General features: G+C 47.4%; 1 protein-coding gene across 5 annotated transcripts in view; it reads left to right on the top strand.

The window, feature by feature from the left end:
* The window catches only part of Gnb1l (G protein subunit beta 1 like), a 65,670-nt gene that overhangs the window by 25,568 nt on the left and 15,552 nt on the right, over window positions 1–24,550 (top strand). For 4 of the 5 annotated variants that reach the window (XM_029470214.1, XM_021185153.2, XM_029470215.1 and 1 more), the window contains exons 3-6: window positions 16,129–16,269; window positions 16,664–16,789; window positions 19,817–19,979; window positions 23,807–23,905. In XM_029470214.1, coding sequence (XP_029326074.1) covers window positions 16,145–16,269; window positions 16,664–16,789; window positions 19,817–19,979; window positions 23,807–23,905 — 513 coding nt within the window. In that variant the 5' untranslated portion in view covers window positions 16,129–16,144. Of the gene's footprint in view, window positions 1–16,128; window positions 16,270–16,663; window positions 16,790–19,816; window positions 19,980–23,806; window positions 23,906–24,550 lie in introns of those variants that run through there. The other variant, XM_029470217.1, reaches the window with a different exon arrangement.

A 24,550-nucleotide genomic window follows, 5' to 3' on the forward strand; every position in this document is an offset into this window, starting at 1 on the left:
TGGAACTCACTCTGTAGACCAGGCTGGCCTCAAACTCAGAAATCCGCCTGCCTCTGCCTCCCAAGTGCTGGGATTAAAGGCGTGCGCCACCACTGCCTGGCTTTTTGTTGGTTTTTAAAAAATTATTATTTCATGTGTATGGGTATTTTTTTGCCTGTGTGCTTGCCTATGCACCACATTTGTGCAGTACCCTAGAAGGTGTACACATCTAGGGCACTGGATGCCCTGAAACTGGAGTTACAGATGTTTGTGAGCCTCTGTGTGAATGCTGGGAACTGATTAGACATTAATTGCTCAGGAAGGGTGAAGAGGTGGTGTTCAGTGAATAACTTTGCAGCTGAGCATAGCACAGCAGGGTAGCTGGTTGACAATAGTCTATCTCAAAATAGCTAGTAGAAAGGACTTTGAATGTTGTCCAGTATGAAGAACTGATAACTGAGCTGACATCTGTGCTAATTACCCTAATTTGATCATGGCAGTGTGTGTGCATGGTTTGGAATGTCACACTCTACCCATAGATACACGCAGTTGCTGATTCCAAATCAAGGCGTATGTAAGCAAGTTGTGTGAATGTGCTCCTGCTTGAAATTTGTTAAGCTTTATTCTGGGAGTAAGGATGATGGCCATCTTGGCGATGGTCCACGTGCGCTTGGGCTGTTGGATGGAGCTGGGTATGTGGGCCTTGTCAGATAGATGGAGAAGCTGACTCAGCTTTCCCATGTGCTTGCAATAGAATTTTTAATATTTTTATTACATTTATTTTGTATATGTACATATGTTACAGTGTGTGTGTGTGGTATGGATGTTAGAGGGCAATTTTGATGTTTAGTTCATCCTATCATGTGAGTTCAGGGGATCAAATGGAGATGGTCTGTGTTGGTGGCAGCACCTTTACCAGATGCGCTGTGTCATTGGCTCCTAACTGGGCCTTTTTGGAGAAAAGTTTGGCAGGAATTAGAGGCCAACCCGAGAGAGATAACAAGATCCTGTATCAAGAAGGAAAAAAATTAACATGCTAAGAATGTTTATGTTTATTATAATAGTTGATAAGACAATGTTTATTATAATAATACATAATTGGCCTTATTTAAATATTTTTTCATTTTTTTCTCCCTCAGGTTTTGTTTCTCTCTTCCTTTCCTACCTCCTGCTTGTTTGTTTATTATTTTTATAATGTGCATGGGTGTTTTGCTTCATTGTATGTCTGTGCACCGTGTGGTGCCGTCAGATGGTTGTGAGCTGCCATGTTGGGGGCTGGGAATCAAACCTGGGTCTCTACAAGAGCAGCAAGTACTCGTCACTAGAGCCATCTCTCTAATACCATCTTTATTTTTTTATTTGGTAGTCTCGGGTATTCTGATTTTTACTTGTTTGTTTGTTTGTCTGTTTGTTTTTAAGTCTCTATGCATAGCTCTAGCTGTCCTGAAACTCACTGTGTAGACCAGGCTGGCCTCAAACTTGTAGAGAGCTACCATGCCTACCTAGGTATTCTAATTTTTTTGTTTGTTTGTTTTGATTATGTGTTTCTGTTAACATACACATATTTAATCTTTTTATTAGGATAGTAAGTATACATATTAACAGGCTTCATTATGTCCATAATGTGTTTTAAATAGATTTCCTCCCTCTTGTGCCCCTCCACCCACTGGTTGCTTTCCTCTTTCTTTCCACCTAACTCTCCTACTTTCATGTCTGTGTGTGTCTGCGTGTGTATGGCCATGGATGAAAGGCTATTTACGGGATCGGGGCACCTTACTAGTGGCTATCCTACTGACCAGAAGCTCTCTTCCCTCCTCCCGTGATTATAAATGGCTTCAACGAGAGGTAGAACCTCATGAGTTTCTTGTCTCCTTTGTGACAAGATGTTGAGGGGCCCAGTCTTGTGCAGGTCTTGTGCAGACACAACTGCTATGAGTTCCGGAGTGCCCTGGCTGTGGGCTGTGTCATGCCCAGAAGGTAGCACTCCACAGTGGCACTCCACCTTATCCTTGGCTCTTGCCCTGCTCTGCCCTCTTTGGTGAGTTCTTTGCACCTTGAGGGCCTGAGATGCCCTGTTTATGTCTGAACATTAAAGTCTCATCGCTTTGACCATTTCTAATGAGCCTCCACAGTTGCTGCTGACCCCTGCAAAAGGAACTTCTGGGACTAAAGCTCACAGCAGCACTGCTCTGTACCTATTCCAAAGGCGATGTGATAGGCATAGCATGTCCAGTTAGCAAAACAGTAGGCCTAGGGTTCCCGAGCATGGGCTTTTCATCCGATGGACAGACAGTACCGGACATGAGTTTCCTCCTGTGGAACATACCTCAGTTCTGTAGAGAGCAGTTGTTGACAGTGTGCTAGATAGAGCACATATTACCTAGCAGGGTTCACTATGAATAAGGCTGTGGACGTCAGTTCTCCCCTGGCAGCTTAGTAACGCTTTTCAGCACTGTGAGAGCTACTGTTGGGAGGAGCCCTCCATCTCAGTTCCAGTTTGATGTATGTCCTGGAACTAGGGCATGTGGTGTTTTCTGTAGTAGGGTCTGTCTAAGGGTTTCCATTAATGTGAAGAGATACCATTGTAACTTCAACTTTTTCAAATCCTACTTGGTTCTTAAATACTTTAACCTCCCTTGTAGCCCACCACCCACCAGAAGTAGTGGAAAAGAAAGGTTACAGGGAAGCGGATCTGTTTAGAAAGGTTCTTTGGAGCAACTGCTGTCTGTGTTGTGTGGAAATCAGCAGTTCACAGGTTAGCAGCAGCAGCTCTATCCATTTGCAAACACTTCATGAATATACCAGCAGTCCACTTCAGTAGTATCAGGATAGCAAACATGAATCAGCAGCAGTGGCCTGACCTAGCAGAAACAGCCAGGCCTCAGCCTCAGCTCAGTCAGCAGGAGGGACTAGGAGGGACCAGGAGGGACCAGGAGGGACGCCAGGAGACATTCTCAGCTATGCCTCTCTGAGCAAAGCGAAGGTCATCGAAGACGAGAGACCTACAAGGGTTCCCAGCTAACTCTGTAAGCAAGCCAAGCTCAGCCTCCATCACTGTCCATCGAGTCTTTTTTATATTCTTTCCAAACATCATGTGTCCTCCACATGCTTTGCCTCAGCACGTGCATCTGTCTCAGCTGACATCACTGCCAAACAGCCCAAGTCCTCAGAAGTGGAAAGAAACTGTCGCACGTCACCAGAAGTTGCTTGGTGCATTTCTCTGTGGAGTCCTGACAAATGCAGCTCAACTACGCAGTGTAAGGCAGACCATTACATGTGTGTTGTTAGCAAAGAATCCTTCATCATATGTCCTTTCACATGCTTGCTTTAGCAGAACATCCTTTCTCCTGTGTCTGTTTCTGAGAAATCTTCCTTCATGAGTCTGCCTTAGCCTTTTACCTGTGTCCACAAAAGTTCCTTCATGTGTTTTCCCCAGTAAAACACCATCCAACACAAATGATTTTCCAAAGAACCCTTAACTTTCCACTTCATATCATGACAGTGACAACTCTTATAAAGGAAAACATTTAATTGGAGCTGGCTTAAAGATTCAGGGGCTAGTCCATTATTGCCATGACAGCTTGTAGGCAGACATGGTGCTGGAGAAGGAGCTGAGAGCTCTACATCTTGATCTGCCAGAAGCAGGAGACTACATTCCACACTGGGAATAGCTTGAGCATATCCTCCAGAGTGGCACACTTTCTCCAACAAGGCCACACCTACTCCAACAAGGTCACACCTTCTAATAGTGCTACTCCCTATGGGCCAAGCATTTAAACATGAGTCTATGGGGACCATTCTTATTCAACCTCTACAGGGTCTTACCATCTGTCATAGTTTGAATCAGAATGACTGCCAAAACTAGACATGGTGGCACATGCCTTTAATCACAGGACTCAGGAGGCAGAGACAAGTGGATCTCTGTGAGTTCAAGTCCAGCCTGGTCTACATCGAGAGTTCTAGGACAACCAGAGCTACACATCCTACACATTTCAAGAATCCCTGTCTTGAAAAACAAAACAACAAACAAACAAAAAGAATGGCCATCAGAGGCTAGTGTAATTGAATGCCTAGTCACTAGGGAGTGGAAATCTTTGAGAGGATTAGAAGGATTAGGAGGCTTTGTTGGAGGAAGTGTGTCACTTCGGGGGTGGGGGGGAGGGGGGTTGGGGGGGGTGGAGGTTTCTAAAGCCCAGGCTAACCCCAGTCTCAGTCTTTGTCTATGGATCAGGACATGTAATTCTTTGCTACTTCTCCTGCACCATGTCTGCCTGTGTGCCACCATACTCCTTGCCATGATGATAATGGATTAAACCGATGAAACTGTAAGCAAGCTCCTAATTAAATGATTTCTTTTATAAAAGTTGCCTTGGTCATGGTGCCTCTTCACAGTTATAAAACAGTGGCTTAGACACCATATAGTTCTGGTAGGTAAGCAATCACAATGACAGCTGCCTGTATTGTTTTGAGGACCCAGAGGGCTTCACTGATCAACAACTTGTATGGAGATAGCTCACCCCTGGCATTTAATAACTTATGGCTTTTGGGAGCACCTTTATCTACCTATGCAGAGTACTTCTTTCATCTCCATTTACTTATTTGTTTTGTGTGGAAGTTGTAGCATGCTCATGCTCTCTGGTTCTCCACCAAGTGGATCTCAGGAACTGAACTTGGATGTTACTTGGCAGCAAGGGCCCAGGCTGGCCTTGGTCTACACAGAGATCCATCTGCCTCTGCCTCTGCCTCTGCCTCTGCCTCTGCCTCTGCCTCTGCCTCTGCCTCTGCCTCTGCCTCTGCCTCTCAAGTGTTGGGATTAAAGTCTTTTGACACCAGACCCATCCTGAGCCATCTCTATATTTAAAATTTTGCTTTGTTAGCTATTGAGTCTCCTTATGGCTTTTTCATATATCCTTAGTATAGATGACCCTCCCCTTCTACTCCCTCTCCTCCTCATCTTCCTGCCCCTGTTCCCTCTTAAACCTTACTTCCCCCAAATATATCCCTTCCACTTCCATAGCCACGTGAGTTTTACTCCCCTTCTCCCTTAAAGCGTTTCCCTCTCGGACTTCTGTCTAGTGTCCTGATCTCTACATATATTCACTCCCATAGAAATCCACATACATAAACATTAGAAGGTAGGGTCTCTAAAAGAGAGAAACGTGTGCTGTTTGTCTTTCTGAGGTAGTTACTTCACTTAATATAACATTTCCTAACTCCATTTTCCTGAAATTTTCTCATTTTTCTTTACAAATAAATTTCCTTGGAATATATACCACATATTTATTAGCCATTCATCAGCTGGTGAATGTCTAGACTGATTTCAGTTCCTATCTTTTGTTACTAGAGCAGCAATAAACATGGACCAGGAAGCATCTTTGTGATAGGATGCAGACCCCACGTTTTGGTTTGGTTTTTCTTCAGTTTTTCTATGACTCACACTCTCATGAAACTCATGCCAAGTTGTCATGGGACTGTAGGCTAAACCTTTACCAACTGAGTCCTGGGAACTTATGAAAAAGGCTTTAATCTGGTCCACACAGCGTTCAGTGAACTGAAACCCACATGGCAGGGAGGGCTCACTCACTGGAATGCTTGGACAACGCAATGCAGACTTTATGTGTTTTTGTTGTTTTGTTTGTGTGTAGTTACTTATGTATTTTGCTTAAGGTTTTTTTGTTTTTGTAAGAGAAAAAGAATATCCTTATCATTGGTAACCATTACTATGGGGTTGGTAATATTTGAATAGGTCAATGCTCTCTTGGTCTTTCATTTTTCTTTTGCTTTCTGCTTTTGGATTTGCAAATCTGGACTTAATAATATTTTTTTACATTTAAGTCAGGTTTCTTCTCTCAGTGAAGTGTTCACAGTATTCAGTAGGACTAGCTTAGTAGGGTTAAGGTGCCATTTGAGCACTAGATACTATCACAGTCCTCCCATGAGAGGGGAATACTGTATGCAACAACAGCCTCTCTCTGTGGGTAGACCCTCTATGAAAACAGTTAAACCCAGCACCAGGGAAGCAGGGGCAGGGGAATGTCTGAGCTCAAGGCTAGCCTGGTCTACAGAGTGAGTCCCAAGGCATCCAGAGCTACACAGAGAAACCCTGTCTCAAACAAACAGACAAACAAAAAGATGACCCTCAATTCTTGAACTACTTTGGGGAGTAAAGAGACCCTCAAAGTACTTGTGTGTATGAGTAGAACCTATATGTATGTACTGATGTTACTTACCACATGTGTGTGCATGGAACCTGTGTGTATACTAATATGTCTGCACTTTAGAGGCAGAGGCAGTTCCAGGACAGCCAGGGGTATGTAGAAAGACCCTGGCCCTGTCATAAAAAGGAAGAAAGGAAGGAAGGAGAGAGGGAGGGAGGGAGGAAGGGAGGAAGGAAGGAAGGAAGGTAGGTAGTAAGTCTCAGGTAACTGGTTGAGGAATGTAGATGGGAATTGTAACTAGGAAGAGCTGTAGGAAAGGTGTAAGTGTTCTGGGGACTGAGAATAAAGAGGTAAACGTACTGATTGTTAGGTAACACAGAGCTGCCCCGTGTCAGGAAGCCGAGCCATACAGACCCTGCAGACCAGTCCCATCTGTGGTTTTTGAGAGACACAAAGAGAAGGGGACGAGAAAGCTGAGGAAAAAAAAAAAAAAAGACAAATAGGGCAAGCACAGCAGGGCCATGTTGCCTGTGAACTTGACATCAGACATTGTATAAACAAGAAATAGGTGTGGGGGTAGAGATACAGGGTATGGAAATCACTTTGTGATTGCTGGATTCTGCACTCTCTCTCCATTCCTTCCTCAGCTTCCAGACCTCCCCCCTTTACTGACAGCTGCTCTCTGATGGGAGGGCAGGCAGGTGCTCCCCTCTCTGTCCTCCTTTGTATGGTTGGGTTAATAATGGTGTTAGTGTGAATGTTATATTGCAGCAGAGTCTCAGATCCTGGTCACACTGCTGCATGCTCCTTCAGGACTTTAGCACCTGTGCAGCTTTTTCCTCTTTAGACTTGGAGTCTGGGCACTACATGGATCTGGAACGAAGCTACTTCCCACAGTCTTGCAGTACTCAGGCTTGTTGGGTTTCAGATAGAGTGAACCTTGGTCTAAGTTTCTCACTTGGGCTGCCAGGCTGCCTTTGAAAGGGCATATCTCTCTTGCTGATGCAGTTGCTAGGACTGAGCACCCAGTGAGGCGGTGAGAGGGTCTTTTTGGTGCCTCCTGGTAATGCTGCTCCTGGCCTGGGTGTGGCATTTGCTCTAGCATCTTTGACTCTTCTGGTAGCTGTTTCCAATCTTTTCACACTGTTCTCTAGAAATTCTGGTGGACTGTGCCTGAGTGTTACCTGATGTTTTTAGATTTATTAAACTCATCTATTTTCTAAGTTGTTTTTTTTTTTTTGAGCCAATCTTTTTTCTTACTTCAAATAAAGCCTTATAACTACAGAGTTCCTGCACAGTGTGCAGATGAATGCTAGAGGAAGATCTGGGCATCCCGTTCTAGCCTGCTCCATCTTATTCCCTTGAGCTAAGCTGTCAGCCAGTCATTTACTGTGTCTGCTCCCCACAGCACTGGGGTTTAGGTGTGCAATGGCTGCTCAGCTTTTTACGTGGGTGCTGGAAATCTGAACTCAGGTCTTCATACTTCTGTTGTAGGAGCTCCTACCCAGGGCACCATCTTCTCAGCCTGCCAGTGTTGTGCTTTGTGTTTTTCCTTAAGATTATAGATTTTTAAATTTTAGTGTTACCTGTATGGGTATTTTGCCTGAATGTATATGTGTACCATGCATGCAGTGCCCACAGGAGCCTGAAGAGGTCATCAGATCCCCTTGAATTAGAGTTAGAGCTGCTAGTGAGCCACTGTATAGGTGCTGGGAACTGAACCCTGGAGCCTCTGGAAAAGCATCCAGTTCTCTAAATTGTTGAACCCAGCTCCAGCCCCAACGTTGCTTTGTTTGTTTGAGACAGGGTCTCTCTCTACACAGGCTTGGTTGTCCTGGAGTTCACTATGTAGATGAGTCTAGCCTTGAACTCATGCACTCAGTCCTCTGTCTCCTGAGCGCTGGAATTAAAGGTGTATGCTGTCACACCTGGCTAATGTTTTAAAGGTTTAAAGGTTTTTTAAAGATTATTAACGAGGAGGGATGATGCAGACGTTAAGAGCATTGGCGCTCTTCCAGAGGACTTTGGTTTGGTTTCCAGCACTCACATGGCAGCTCACAACCATATGTAACTCCAGTTCGAGGGAATCTGACACCTTCTTCTGACCTCAGTGAACACCAGGCACATGTGTGGTACACAGACATATATATGCAGGAAAAACGTTCATACATATAAAATAATAAGGCCATTCATGCTCATTGACAGGGCAAGGAGAAAATTTTAAAACCATCCATCCAAGTACTTGTCATTTCTTCTCAACTGTCCTACAGAAAGCTAGAGAAAAGAAAAAAATTTAATTTTTCCTATCGTTATTTCTGATCAGGTAAGTATCAAATTAGTGTATTATATTTGGATTGTATTTGCATAGTTTTAAAAATTATTGAGTTGCTGATTTGAGTCTTGTTTAATTTGTTTAATAAAATTTAGCTTGGGATTGGGAGAGAATTTCCAACAATTTTTAAAATAACCTAAACATACTTCTGCCCTTTTGTTATATATTTGTAATATATAATATGTAATATATATTTTGTTATATATTTGTAAAGCCGTGTCCTCAGAATTGACAGTGATAAAAATCAAGTTATCTAGGCTAGCGAGATGGCTCAGCTGGTAAGAGCACTGACTGCTCTTCCAAAGGTTCTGAGTTCAAATCCCAGCAACCACATGGTGGCTCACAATCACCCGTAATTAGATCTGACACCCTCTTCTGGTGTGTCTGAAATCAGCTACAGTGTACTTATCTATAATAATAAATAAATCTTTGGGCCAGAGCAAGCAGGGACTGAGCGATCAGAGTTGACTGGCGTGTGAGGGGCCAACCAGAGCTAGCAGAGATCCTAAAAATTCAGTTCCCAACAACCACATGAAGGCTCACAACCATCTGTAGAGCTACAGTGTACTCACATACATAAATAAATCTTTAAAAAATAATAATAATTAAAATAAATCAAGTTATCCTTTACCCCTAAAAACATAGAAGATTCTGTGATATCAATGTTCAAGCAAGACTTAGTTTTTATATAAAAAAATAAATAAGCACGTTCATCTTATTTTTTTTTTAAAGATTTATTTATTTATTACATGTAAGTACACTNTAGCTGTCTTCAGACACACCAGAAGAGGGAGTCAGATCTTGTTACGGATGGTTGTGAGCCACCATGTGGTTGCTGGGATTTGAACTAAGGACCTTTGGAAGAGCAGTCGGGTGCTCTTACCTACTGAGCCATCTCACCAGCCCCCACGTTCATCTTATTAGCATTAAATCTTGCTTTTATCTTTAATAAATGTTTTAGAATAAATTTATGCCGTACAACCAGTAAATCCATTATGTGTATTTATAGACCCATGGCTGTGAAAAGCTCATGAGCAGAAGTGCAAGAAGGCCTGGTGTCACAGAGATGCTTGCTCTCTGTTTCCGTACTACAGGAAAGCACTTGAGAAAGGCTAACCTAGAACAAAAGAGTTCTTAGCACAGTCTGGGGGAGTGGGCAGCCACAGTGGTGGCCTCTGGGGAAGAGCTGGGGGAGGTGACATCATGACTTCTGTGTGTGCAAGAGGGAAGGAGCCATCATCAGACAGGGATCCAGATTGCTGCTCAGGTACCCGATTCTCACCACGGAGTGTGCCCATGAGACCTGGAGATTAGTCCTCCCTCTGCAGTGAGCGAGAATTGTTATAAATACAATAGGTACCACACATAAAGGGTTCCACATTGCTTGGGACTTGGGAGAGAAGCCACTTCAGGTCAGCTGTCCCCAGCTCCCATTGCTGTGCTTCTGCTGTTTTTCAGAACTTAATCATGCTGCATATGTCAGTGGCTTGAGTTTACTATGTCCTCTTTGAGCGCTTGTCTTTCCCCAACTTTCCTTCATTGTGTATTTAAGTAATTGTTTTCTTCCCCTCTGATCTCTTCTCACTCATTTCTCGGGCTTTATGCTCTGAATGCCTCTGCTTTCCCAGTGGTTTATTTCAGCATTTTTTTCTTTCTGATTTTATATTGAGTTTCTATCAATATGTCTTAATGTTTCCTGGTTTGTTACCAAGTTAAAAAAACAAAACAAAAAAACACAGAGAGATGCCTTAGTGGATAAGATCAATTGTTCTTGCAGAAGATCCAGGTTCAGTTTTGAATACCTACTTGGTGTCTCACAACCATTCACAACTCAAGTTCCAGGAATTTAATGTCCTGTCCTGACCTCTGCAGGTACCAGACATGTGTTTGGTACATAGACATACATGCAGGCAAAGCATCCATAAACAACAACAAAAAATTATTTTTTGTTTTTTGAGACGGGGTTTCTCTGTGTGGCCCTGGCTGTCCTGGAACTCACTCTGTAGACCAGGCTGGCCTTGAACTCAGAGGTCTGCTTGCCTCTGCCTCTTAAGTGCTGGGATTAAAGGCGTGTGCCACCACCACCAGGCTTAATTTTTTTTAATCTAAAATAAATATACTACACACTCACACACACACAAATAACACAGTATGATCTGTTGTTCATACCCAGATTTTCTTAAATATCTTCCAAATCAGATGTCCCTGGGTATCTATCATGGCTCTCCCCTTGGTTTTTGTTTATGTAATTCATGTGTATATGAATGGTATGGGGGGGGGTTGATGCACGCATGTGGGGGTTGGAAAATAACTTTGTGGAGTTCTCTCTTTCTTCCATGTGGGTGGTGGGTGCTGAGGCCTGAGGCTCAACTCAGGTTGCCAGGCTTGAATTCGAAGTACTTTATCCACTGAGCAGCCCCTGGTGATCCTAGTTGTCCTTTCCTTTCCTTTTTTCTCCTCCAACTCCTTTTCTTTCTTGGGAGAAGGCATCTCTGTAGCCCTATCTATCTATGTAGCATGGAACTCTGTATAGGCTAGGCTGACCTTACACTCACAGAGATCCTCATGCTTCTGCCTCCTACATGATGGGATCAAAGGCATGCGCCATCATGCCTTGCCTAGCCCTCTCTGTTGATTGACCCAGTATCTAATTCAGTATCCAGTATCTGAGGTTTACATGTTGTGTTGGGTTTTAATCTCCCTCTCTCTCTCCATCTCTCCCTCACCGACACCCCCCCACCCCCGTGTGTGTGTGTGTGTGTGTGTGTGTGTGTGTGTGTGTGTGTGTAGGAGAGGGCTGAGACAGGGTTTCTCTGTGTAGCCTTCACTGTCCTAGAACTCACTATGTAGACCAAGCTGCCCCTAACTCAGAGATCCTCCTGCCTCTGCCTCCCAAGAGATTCCCAACTGGTTTTGATATCTCTTCAGTCCACTTTAAGATAGAAGAGTTGGGCTGGTGAGATGGCTCAGTGGGTAAGAGCACTGCTCTTCCGAAGGTCTGGAGTTCAAATCCCAGCAACCACATGGTGGCTCACAACCATCTGGCTCACAACCATCCGTAACAAGATCTGACTCCCTCTTCTGGAGTGTCTGAAGACAGCTACAGTGTACTTACATATAATAAATAAATAAGTAAATCTTAAAAAAAAAAAAAAGATAGAAGAGTTGCTGCCTTTTGTTTCTGTAGTTTCTCTTGACCTTGGCCATTTTCACAAGCCTAAGCTACACTGACTTGTACTGTGTCCTATGTCTGATGTGTCTGTTTCCTCATGGCCAGGTTCATGTTTGAACATTGTCAGCATGGGTTCATGCAATGGTGCCACGGTATCTTGTCGCATATCATCAGGAGATAAGCTATACCTGTTGTTTAGCATTGGCGTTGCCAGCTTCTATCATTTAGAGAAGGTGATGACAGCTAGATGTCTCTATTGTAAAGGCACACTTACCTTTTGTGACTAGTAACCTTAAAAGAGTACCATAGAAACCTATTTCCTATCAACCTTTTACCAGATTGGATCTTTTTCAGATATGATTTGGGATATATCCCTTCTATCCTAGTTTGTTTTCTATTGCTGTGATAAAACTCCGTGACCAAAAGCAACTAGGGAGGCAAGGGCTTATTTGGCTTACTTGCCCTGATCACAGAAAGTCATTGAAGGAATTCAGGGCAGGAATGCAAGCAGAGGCAGGACCTCGAGAGACCATGGAGGAACACTGTTTACTAGCTTATAATTCCATGGCTTGCTCAGCTTGCTTTTTTATGCAACCCAGGACCACCTGCGCAGGTGTGGTGCCACTACCAATGGGCTGGGCCTTCCTACATCAATCACTAATCAAGAAAATGCCCTCCATGTACTTGCCTGCAGGCCAATTTGATGTAGGCATCTTCTCCATTGAGGCTCCCTCTTCCTGGATGATACTAATTTGTGTAAAGGTGACATAAAGCTAGCAGTGCAGTAGAGGAACCTCCCCTTGAGGCCAATCCTGAGGTCTCTAGACAACGGCTGCTGTGGCTTGCCCAGGGGCGCCGTTATTATCTCCTGTGTGGGGGCCAAGGCCTTCGGCACTTTCAGGGCTCTTTGCAGCATTTATAGGAAGGATCATCCATTTTCCAAATCACTGGGTTTTCTCTTCTGTAAGTTTCTTAAATAAACTGTCTCTCTCAGACATCATGAAGAACCAAAATGTACTCTGGATTTTTTTTTATGATGGTTTGCCTTCCCACTTGTAAAGGAAGAGATTGGGTTCGAGCCACACAGCACTGTGGCTGCACAGGGTAGAGCACAGGGGCTGCAGCCTCTACCAAGGGCAGCCAGTGGCCAGGGGCCAGGAGTGATAGGATAATACAATTATTCTCATTTAGATTAATAAAGAATAATTAGATGTCATAAATCAAGTAATCATAGGATATTGTCATAGGAAAAATATGTAGGTTGAATTAATTAGTTTTCAAATAAAGCGTTTATTTTAATTGCCTGAAATGATGGAGCCCTTAATTGTTGATGCATCATTTTGGCCTGAGCTTTTCAGCTGTTGTAACAGCGTGACGTGACGGGTTTGTTCCCTGCATTTCTCGGGAGACAATAGAGGAGACCTTGATTTCATCACCTCACAATGAGCCTTCTGCTATAAGGTTCTGGAAACTCCCACCATGCCGCAGGCAGGTGGCAAGTGTGGGCTGAGCTTCAGCTGGCACTGCCCAGGGTCATGGTGTGAGAACTCTTATACACATATGTGCATGAATGTGCATGTGAACACAAGTGTACACATGTGCTTTGGTGTGTACCTGAGGGTCTGTATGTCCCTGCATGTGGAATGCACATGAAGGGGGTGTATCTGTGTGGGTGGGTGTTTATGTTTGCATGTATAAGTGTGAGCATCTAGGTGTCCATGTATATACACATGGCTACAGTATGTGTGGTATCTGGATTGCACCATGTACCTACAAAGAGTCATGTCAGAGTTCATGGCCTGGACCCATGTGGCAGGATGCCCCTAGACTGGCTTTGGAGCTTTCCTGCTGGGTGAGAGATCAAGTTCTTGAGAGTGGTGAAGCTAGGGCCTGTAGACCTGTATCTGGCAAGAACACAGCTGAGCTTTGGAGGACCACCAGCTGCCCTCTGACCCTGTCCTTTGGATCACCTGTTTGAGGCAGTTCTTCCAGCATCTGTGATCTGGGGCATATGTCCGTGAACAACAGTGTGAGGTCCTATCTCTCCTCTAGCAGAAGGCACCTTCACATTTTTTAAGAGTCAGCTACCTTTTAGCAATTTATGCTTTTTATTTAGCTAAAGCTCCTTCCCTGCCCACCTACCTCCCCAAAAAACTCAAAATAGGGGATTTTGCAGTTTGTATATGCATTCCTGTGACCTTGTTTTTTTCAAAAGTCCCTGGGGGAGGCAGGGTCCAAGAGTAGAGTTAACCCAGGAAGGGCTTGACCTGGTGGGACCTGCATCAGGTCAGTAGGACTAGATACATGTCTCATCTCATGCCACTGGCATGGGTACAGACCTCACTGGCCTGGCACAGCCCTGATCATACCCCCATCCTTCTGGTCTACCCTCCATAGGGCCTGGTGGCCTCCTGGGAGCCTGATTCTGGCTGTTGTGTGCCTTCTCCCACTGTGGTGTGGCTCATAGCCCATACCGTCATTTCTCCTAACAAAGAAGAAAAGGTGAGGGCATAGGATTTGTGGAGGTATGGCACTGGTGGAAGCATGCTGGAAGATATACCTGATGGGATTGCCTTGGGAGGCTGCCCATTACAGAAGGTTTCGTCTCTCTGGCTTCTACACAGTTGGGTGTGGCCTCAGCCTGTAGTCTCTCTTCCCACATTCCATGCAGACTTAAAGCCCAGTCTCCACTCTAGAAGAATCCTGCGTGGTAGCTCCTTTGCTCTGTTCTTTTCCTTACCATGTTCTTTTGATGGCTGAACTGCCACCCAAGTTGGGCAGCGCTGCCTCTCCCTGCTGTGTGGGCTGCATATAAGTAGAGTAGGGTTTGCCCTTGCCCCTTGGGAAAGCTCAGGAAACAAGCTGCTACAGGCCCCCTGCTGTCTCCCTCTGACCTTTTCCTGTACCGTCATCCAGCTTGTGATTGTGGGACTGCGGAAGTGTGAGAAGGGTGGTCTGCAGAGGTTGAATGTGTGGTCTAGGACACTGGAAAGTTCTCTTTTGCAAGGTAGACCCTATCAGGTCTTAAATACAAGTCCTGTGATTTGAGGAGGGGTCTGTCTGTTGGGGCAGCAGCTCTATGGGTGTGGCCAAATGACTTGGTCCTGCCCCTTCCATGTACCCTTCCAGGCTGTTCTGCCCCTTGGTGGCACATGTCTTGAGAACATTTCAGGCCCATTCCAAGGAATCATCCCAAAATCCTGCCTCAGTTTCTCAAAACGTAGAAGTGTGCTATGCAGAGTGGTTATAATGAGAAGATGCGGCAGTCCAGGCCGTGATCCAGTAGGGCCGTTTGTAGCATTCTCAGGACTCCATGCCACTCTCTTTTGTAAGCACATGTCTGCTGAGCCACTGAGTGCAGGGCAGAGACAGCGCAGTCCAGACTCCTCACACTAGCCATGAGGCAGGAGTGGGATTCGTCATCCAGGCACATCATTCCTGTACAGAGGGGAGGGCTTCTGAGGGAGGCACAAGTAAAGCCTGCTTGCTTGGGAAAGGACTCTGCCCAGTCCATATCAGATGAGTGCTGTGAGTGTGCAGGGTCACCGTGGGAGGAGACAGTCTGGGTACCTGACAGTCACAGGGACAAGGACTCCTGAGAGAAAGAGATTGGGCCTAACTCTGACAAATGTGACATAGAGTTCATAGCAAGGAGCAGGTAGGGGAAGTGCATGGGAAGTAGGAAGGAAGAGACAGCAGCTGCGAGGATTCAGGCTGAAGGTGGGCCAGGGTAAGCAAACGTCACGTGCGGTGGACAGTTAACGCTGAGGGGCCCCATGGTTCAGAAAGCATGCAGATGATAGATATGAGGGTGATATTAAACTGACTTAGAGTTTGTTTGTTTTTTGTTTTGTTTTGTTTGTTTTTTTGAGACAGGGTTTCTCTGTGTTGCCCTGGCTGTCCTGGAACTCACTCTGTAGACCTGACTTAGAATTTTTGCTAAATGTAGTCACATGGGCCTACAAGAATGCTTAGGAGCCCGAATCAAGTTTGGGCAAACAAAGGCTCCTTTTCTGTTGTGGTGCTGGGAGTAGAACCCAGGGCCTTGAGCTTGCTAGGCAAATACTCTACCAGAGAGGCAGCAAGGGCTATACACAGTACCCAGGCCGTGCGTGCCAAGAGGGACAGGCTTGGACTTTGGTGATAACAGAGCTGATGGATAAGACAGGGCTCCAGGGTGGGGAGAAGGTACCCATCGGGAATAGTGACGGGCTGGCAGTTGGGGTAAGCTGGGCTGCACTGTGGCAGCTCTGTGGCCCATGCCAAGGCCTGGCTCTTCTTTAGCCACAGAGCCTGTCCACACCATGGGGAGCAGAATCCTTTTCCAAAAGGGGCGAGCCAACAGCTTTTTAAACGTGCCTCTCTGGCTGCCTTCTCTAGATAAGCAGAGACCTCCAGCTGCCTTCTCTAGGTAAGCAGAGACCTCCAGCTGCCTTCTATAGGTGTGTAGAGCTCCCTGACTCTCACATGTCTTCCCTTGTACCCAGGACTGCATTTACCCACATGGCAGCCCTGTTCCCACCACCGCCTGGTCCCAGCTTTGTCCTCCGAGGCACACAGTCGGCTGTGAACACGCTCCATTTCTGCCCACCATCCCAAGCTGCAGAGAACCCACTCCTCTTCTCAGGGTGAGTGACGGCTGTCCTGCCCCAAGCCCAGGGTGAGGTCCATCCTGGGGCTGCATGGAGCACGTTGCTGTCTCAGGTGCTGGTAGGGAGCACTGTGCAGGGAGTGTGTCTCACTTTCAGAATCTGACCAATACACTGCGCATTCTGAACTCCTTGCAGGGGCAGAGAGTCATGTCTCCTTGTCCCACAACACTGAGTTCTGACAAAGTTCCCCATCCCCTGGCCCTTCTGGCCACCTTTGCTGCAAGGGAGGCTTGCCTGATCTTTGGTTCAGCGTCAGCCATCTGTTCCAGCTGAAGTATCTTCATCCACTGGCTGTGTGTGATGTTGGCCTGAAGTGAGTTCAAGACTGCTCCAGGCCCTGACCTGTCTATGCCTGACTCCTTTCCAACAGGTCTCAGAATGGCCTAGTACATATCTGGAGCCTACAAACAAGAAGAATAGTTGCCACTCTAAATGGCCATGGGGGCCAGGGTGTAATCTGGCTGAAGACACTGCCACAGGGACACCAGCTCCTCAGGTGGGTTACAGCATCACAAGGAAGGTCCCAGGGGATTTATGCCAGGAACTCTTTAACAGAGCAGGGTGGCAGAAAGAGTGGGGTGGGGGTGGGGCGTGGATCTGGCCAGATTGGCTGCAGCTTGTGGACAGTGTGGGGCCAGCTCCAGCCTTTGGGAAGCAGATGACTCTGACTTCTGTCAGGTGGAATTACCCTCTTCCCTGGGACCCTTTAGTGCTCTGAGACAGGTCTGGGAGGTGCCATGAGAGGTAGCTGCTACCAGCCCAGCAGGCAGCTAAGGGAAAGGCTCTGGGCTATGGCTTAGAAGTGGGCAGAGGTAACAACAGGGACAGGGACGGATAAAGCAGGGCCAAGCCAGCAGGCTTGAAAGGCATGAAGGTATGCCTTACATAAGCCCCTTATCTCCCAGCCAGGGTCCCGGGCTTTGGGTGTGGAATGCCCAGGTGCATTTGCATGGCACTGGAGACCACAGCCCACCAAAGCTGCCTGGCCTCAGCTGTGTTTGGGTCCAGGTTTCTTCAAGAGGCCCTGGAAGGGGCTTGGGCTTTCATATCCAGCAAGGCTGGAGGACCCCCAGCACTGGTCACACCTGGGCCACAAGAGCTGCGCCAGCTAGTATTTCTTTACCTTTGTCATTGTGAAACCGCATATTTACAGGCCAGTTCAGGAGTATGCAGACCCTTGCAGCACCTGAGTAACCACTGTCCAGGCAAGGACAGCACTGTAGCTGTGACCTCCCACTGTGGAGTCAGTGGCAGCCAGGACTGCTATACTGTCTTGATGTGTTGTCTTAAAAAAAAAGAGAATGATTTTATGAGTTTTTCTAAACTTTAAGTTAGGAGAAAAAAAACCTAGAAGACTACCTGGTATTTAATTATACCTGTGGTCTCAGTGCTCTGGAGCCGGACAGGAGGGTTACTGTGACTCTGGGGTACCACTAGTTTCCATTCTATTGACGGATTGCACTTTTCTTATTATATTTCAGATAGTATTCTTCTATTCCAGATAATTTTTGCAACAGGGTGGTGTATATCACCCCTCTCTTAGGGGTGTCTTCATGGAGTTGCATTGGCCAGGCCTTCCCCCTGTGGTCAGGCTCCTGGGTCGTAGAGAAGCCTATGCTAAGACATGGATGGGCATCCTTATCTGTTTCCCGAGCTCACTGTTGCTTCATTTACATCCACAGTTTCTCTGGATTGTGCTGCTGATATGGGATGCAGGCAAAGTCTGCCTTCTGTTCTCCCCCTGTAGATTTAACCCTGTTGGCATCAGCATCCAAGGCCACAGACAGGAAGAAAATGCTAGCAGCTGCGTGTGGGCTCTGGGATCAGTTTCCTGGTCCACATTTCTCATGCTCTCAGTACTTCTCAAGTTCTCTGTAGGGTAGAATACCCCTAGTTTCAGGACAAGACCACACGGTCCTGGGTTCAGGGAGGAAGCCCAGTGTGGTGACTGCCAACCTTGTGGTGCTGAGGTACATGAGTCGCCGGGGCTCCTTGGCAGGAGAGACTGGTTTTGGTCACACAGGTGGGTAGTGCCTGCTGGGCCCACTGTCACCATCCTAGAGGTTGAAGTTCCCTAATCTAAAAATCTGAAAGCTTGTTTCTTGTTGGGTTTGTTCGCTCGTTTTTTGAGACAGGGTCTCACTATGTAGCTCTGGCCAACCTCAGTTCCTTATGTTATAGACCAACCTGGATCTGAACTCACAGAGATGAGCCTATCTCTGCCTCCTGAGTGCTAGACCTAAAGGCATGTTCCACTGCTCCCTGTATAAAGATCTGAGAGCAACATCTCTTCAGAAACCTGGCTGTTGTGTTTAGAAAACCAATGAACCCGGTTGTCCATGGGTGAACCTACATTGCCCATGCTGTCATTCACCTATGTTCAACTGTATGTTCTATCTGCATGTGTCTGGCCACATGCATGTTGATGCTGACCTCTGAGCTCTGACCTGGCCCACAGTGCTATATGCTCATCAGCTCTTTGATAAGGAACCTTATATCTACTACTGGCTCCCATATTTGCTCTGCCAGAGAGGGCAGAACTGATACCTGCAAAGAGCCAGGCCTGCTCAGGGCCACAGCTTCTACAGTTATGTGTGTCTTTACCCATGCTGTCTGTGTGCCTTGGGTCCACTTCTGTTTGAGCTTCCTGGCCCAGTGCACTGCCATCCACACAATCACAGTGCCGTCCCTCATAGGCTCCTGGCTCTCACTCAGCTGGCTAGGGCTGTTTTCATTGTGCACAGTGACAGTCAGACTGTCTGTGGGTTTGGCACAGCACTGTCGTGTGTCCATTTCCCCAAGGCCACATCAAACAGCCTGCCATCCCACAAAGCCCAGAGCTACCCACTGTGGTCAGTTGTCTCCTGGTTCTCTAGCCCTTCCTTTTCTAGAATGCCACAGGAGTGTAGTTACATGTTGCAGAACCTTCAGATCTGGCTTCTTTCACTTAACAAATCACAGCTCAGCGTCCTTCCAGCTGTTGCATGTGTCAGCAGTCGGCGCCGTCCCTTGCTGAGTGGCACTCTGGCACAGCGTGCTTGGTCGTTCTTTTGTTGCAGAGCAGCTGGGTCGTTTCCAGCTCGGGTGATGAAGCATAGAGTTGCTGTCAACATGCTTACATAGCATTAGAGTGAATGCAGCTCTCAGATACACTTTGGAAGAGGCCTGAGTGAGACTTCTGAGTCCTTAAAGACAGTTGACAGAAAGGAAAGGGGTGCAGGTTATGCTTTAGTGGCACCAGAACGGCACGAGACTGGCCATAGGTGCATGCCTCAGTGTCCACATCCTTAGTCGACTGAATGTCCTGGCCTCAGGGCCCTGGGTACCAACCCAGATGTGAACACTGAGGGGAAAGCCCTCCTCACTGAGGCCTTCAGCAGGGATGGTGTGAGGCGTACCTAGCCGTCTTTAGGGAACATGGCTACCTTCAGCATTGAGGGGCTAAGGACCAGATCAGATGCTGGTCCAAGTCAGCACATGTATGTTTACAGTGTCTCATGGACTACTCCCTTTGCCTTGTCAGCCAGGGTCGAGACTTGCGGCTGTGCCTGTGGGACCTGGCAGAGGGCAGGAACACCATCATGGACTCAGTTCAGCTGGACAGTGTGGGCTTCTGCAGGGGCTCCATCCTGGTCAGGGGACAGCAGTGCTGGATGCTTGCTGTGCCAGGGAAGGGCAGCGATGAGGTAAGGACCAGCCAGCCCTTGGAGCCCCTTCCATACACTAATTGCACTGGCTTTGTCTTAACTGGACACACTTGTCCTCCTCCAGTAAGGAGGGCCTAGTACTGCCACAGGACCCTGCCAGCTGCAGGTCTGTGGCATACCTGCTTCACTGCAGCTGCAGCAGCCTCGGGCTGCTCGTCTGTGATGTCATACCCTTTCAGGGCAATGGTGAGAATCAGAAAGGGTTCAGGCAAAGCTTGAGACTTAACATAACACTATTCCAGGAGGAGGGCCACTTAGGGCTGTGTCCAGGCCTGAGTGTATGTGTGCACACATAGACAAGCATACATATCTATTCACACATTCATGTACATACACACACACACACACACACACACACACACACACACACACAGGACTCTCCAGAAACTGGGGCCTTGGTGCACTGCCAACCTGTTGGAGGAGGCACCAGAGATATCAATATAGTGACACATGAAAGGAAACTGAAACAACAGGGGAGTTCGCAATGGGGGACAGAGCTATGATACAGTAAAAAATTCAGATTCTGGGAGCAGAATTAAGATGGGGATGGCCACAAACTTGGGGAATGGAGGTCTGAATTCAAAAGCCAGAAAGGGAGCGAGTCTGGAGGTACTGAGGAACTCCTGGACATCCAGGCCGCCTGTGAAACAAACTCTGGTAAAAAGGAAAGGAACAGGAAAAAAGATCTCCGAAAACCACAGCCTAGCAGCAATGAGGACAGAGTAATATGGAGTCCAGGAGATGGAGTCAGGCTGCAGCCCCAGGAGCCTCTGCTTTCTGTGAGAATAAACTAACACTGTCTCGGGGCTTCTTTCTATAGAATCAGCCATCACCCTGTTGGCAGAGTACGGGCACAAGGCGTGGGCAGTGATGAGCAGCCCAAAGGGCGGGACTATGCTCTGATCCAAACACTAAGGGTGAGGATGCTTCCCTCCACACATGTACAGTCTAGGGTAGGTAGTGCAGCAGCGTAGGTAGTACAGATGCAGAAGTCAAAGATACACAATCTGCACAGCCCACAAGCCATGACAGGAAGTCATGAGAAGCCCAGAAAGACCCCATTGTGGTAGCAGGGAGAGGCTGAACAGCAAGGGGCCTTAGGTAGGAGCTGTTCAGATTTGTTCTCAGGATAAGAAGAGGGACAGCAAACCCAGGACTGCCTAGGAGTCTGATCTGGGGTGTGTATTAAGAGTATAGAGAGCATAGCAACCATCCTATATCAGAAGGGCAGGATCCCAAGGTCAGACCCAGGTCAGATACCTTGCCTTGCCTGGTTCCCCAGGCCTCCTGGAGCCTCCCTGAGCATGGAGCCTCCTACAGACCCTGGAGCTTTCCACTTGGCACCCAACTCCAACTGTTTTTTTCCAGAAGGAAAAATGCTAGGTTTGAGCAAGTGTGGCCACCCAGACAGCCGTGAGGGGTGGGAGCATGCTCCCAGGCATTGTCTGGGCCTAAGCCATCTATGCTCTTCCCAGAGCCCAGTTTAGGCAGATTCCAGGATGACTGGAAAACAACCATTTGCCCAGGATGTGCTGGCTGCTTCTGAAAATGCAGTGTCCGGCTGTTGAGATGGCTCACTGGGTAAAGGTTCCTGCTGCCTAGGCTGACAACCTATGTTCAACTTCCAAGACCCCACACAGTGAAGAGAGAAAGCTGATTTACAAAAGTTTCGCGCGCACGCGTGCGCACACACACACACACACTCACTAATAAATAAATGTAATAAAAATTGTTTTGAAAATACAGTGCCACCTGCGTTGGAGATGAGGGCCGGGAAGCTGTGTGACCTCCAAAGAGGAAGACTGTACTGGTCCATGGCCTGAGGGTGGCTAAGCCCTCTGAACCCTTAGAGTGGCATCTCGTGTGTCTGTGGCTTGGGATGACCTAGTACCACCTGCCTTGCTGTAGAGGAGGAAGCAATTCCCCTACCCCTCACATTAATAAAACTTAACAGGTTTTTGGCAAACTGGCAAGAAAAGTGTATGTAGCTCCTAATTAGTGATTTAAATGCAATCATGAACAAATAAATGCCTGTTACTATCTCATTATTTATGAACTAGATCTGCTTGGAGACAAAATGACTTTTCTTGGGCAGGAGCCAAGTCTAACCCAGTACACCGACCTGATCTGCCAGCACCATTAGGTGCTGCCTACTCAGTGCTGCTGGCTGTGGAGGACCATGGGCCTGAGGGGGCAGGGTGGATAGGAGCTGCTCCCTTCCTCTCTGCCTTCCAGCCTGGGAGCAGCTGTAATGTAAGCTTGCAGACCCACTGCCACACTGGCCATCTCCACTGCCCTGCAGCAGCTCAGCCCTCCTACCCTGTTAGCCTCTGCCTTGGCTTCTTCCAAACATACCACCATCCCTTACCACCTCCCACCAGTGGCCAAGGGTTCTTCAGACTCCAGTCTGTCTCCCAAAGGCAGAGGCTATAAGACTCACCTACAGCAGATAGCACAGAGAGCTATGAACCATTTCTAGCATTCAGTTTGGGTATTAGAAGTCCAGTCACTGTGACCTAGTGAGATTACCCTGCCAGACAGCACCCTGGCTACCCATCTATCGGAAGTGGACATATCAGCAGGACTCCAACTGAAGGTGCAGGCTGTATGCCCGGCATTCTGCACTGCCTGGAAGCTGCCCTGGACTCAGCCCCATAGGACTCAGGCAGCTGATATAGAATCATCTCTGTAGCTGTGGCAGATAAGGTTCTATGTGGCATAGGTTGGAAAGGGCAACACAGTTCTTACATGCCCAGATTCTGGCTCCTCAGACATAGGTCTCAGTCTGGTCATACCAGGTATGTGCTGTCCAGTTGATGCCCCTCACACTTTGGAGCTCTGATGCCATGTGTGTGCATGCTAAGCAGGCTCTTTTGTGCTTTTGCTGATATCTGGAGAAGCTCAGGGATTCCAGAACCCACTCAGCCCCGTGACACCAGAAGGTATACATAAGCCCAACAGTGCAGTAGAACCCCACACAGATAAAAGGCATAGGAAACATCTGATTGATGCTATGCTGCAACATGTCATGTGGGACCCTTCTGTTCCCTGAGTTCATAAGAGAGGTGTTGCATCCCCCCAAATGAATGACGGCACAGGATTAGCACCTTAGGTACGGGATGTCTGGGAACCCAATCTAGTCTGGTTCTTGGGCCTTGGCTATCCTCTAAGAATGATGCTGGCCAGCATCTAAACAGTCTTCTTGGACTTCCATACCTACATGGGAAGGAAGCTGGACCATGTGGGCCACGAGGCCCATCTCAGCCTAGGCACGGGAAAGCCCGGCCATCTTAGTCTGGGTTGATAAGTCAGGTACTTGGGTACTAGGAAACCAGGATTCAGTGGAGCTGGCCTTGGCTCTGGGTAACATGCTGATTTCCTAGGTTGGTGGTCCCAGGCTTTCTGCACATCATCTTACATGCATGAGATTATTCAGAAAAGGCCCTTGAAAATCCTACCCAGGCAAGAAAGACAAGAAAGGAGGGAGAATGACCAAAGTAAGCAGGACCAAGAAGCCCAGGATTTGCCCAGATGACAAGATGGGCAAAGGCATGTGCTAGCTACTTGCTGGTGAAAGGTTGGTCATTCAGGAATAATGGGAGCATTTGTTTTGTAAGGACCCCAGGAGCATCTAAGCTCTCTAGCCTGTGCAGACTAATTAGGAGGCTCTGCTCTCAGGTCCCTACAGGGAGAGGAGCAGACAGAAACTCGCAGCAGCCTTGGCTAATCGCCTTAAATGTCTCTTGTTTGCATAGCATAGACTTGGCTTGGCATCAGCCCAAATCAGCTTGTTTTCTCACTGTCAGGTTCAGATTCTGGAGATGCCATCCAAGACGTCAGTGTGCACCCTGAAGCCGGAGGCCGATGCCAGGCCAGGCATGCCCATGTGCCTGGGGCTGTGGCAGGTAAGACAGCATGTGCCAGCCACACCCAACAGCCCTGAGTCATGCCCCACTCAGGGTTGGATTTGTCATCAAATCTATGGGCACTGTCCCTTAGAGACCATGTACCTGCTGTCCTCTGTGGCCCAGAGCTGACTGGACATCAGGCTCTCCTGAGCTGGTGCTTGTGCTTGGAAGGCACAGCAAGAGAAACACTGCAGAGAAAGCCCATACCCACCCTCCACAGAACCTGGCCAGTTGCCTTACAGATGCCCGTATGTAGCTGTGAGGAGGGACAGTGGGTCAGCTGTGGGACCCGCTCCCAGAACAGCATGCTCTTTTCCTCAGCATCTTGGTCTTTGGCTCTGCCGAGGCTGAGGGGAAAGCTAAGTAATGCCAACAAGCCTGCATGGACCTCACTGCTAGGCATCCACTTTTCCCACTCCTCGACCTTATGGAGGTCCCAGGAACATTAGCGGGATCATTTCCCCATGGCCATTCCATGGAGTTCTACCCTGTAGCCATTTTCTTTGTTCTTGACTGTTTTTTTTCTGTTGGAGGGTCAGGTGCTATCTTCTGGGGCTGCTGCAAAAACTAGGACCCGGGTAGATATTACAGCCTAAGGTCTGGAGTTGTGCCCTCCCCCACAACACACACACATACACACAC

Source organism: Mus caroli, chromosome 16 (assembly GCF_900094665.2).
Source record: "Mus caroli chromosome 16, CAROLI_EIJ_v1.1, whole genome shotgun sequence".
Taxonomy (NCBI): domain Eukaryota; kingdom Metazoa; phylum Chordata; class Mammalia; order Rodentia; family Muridae; genus Mus; species Mus caroli.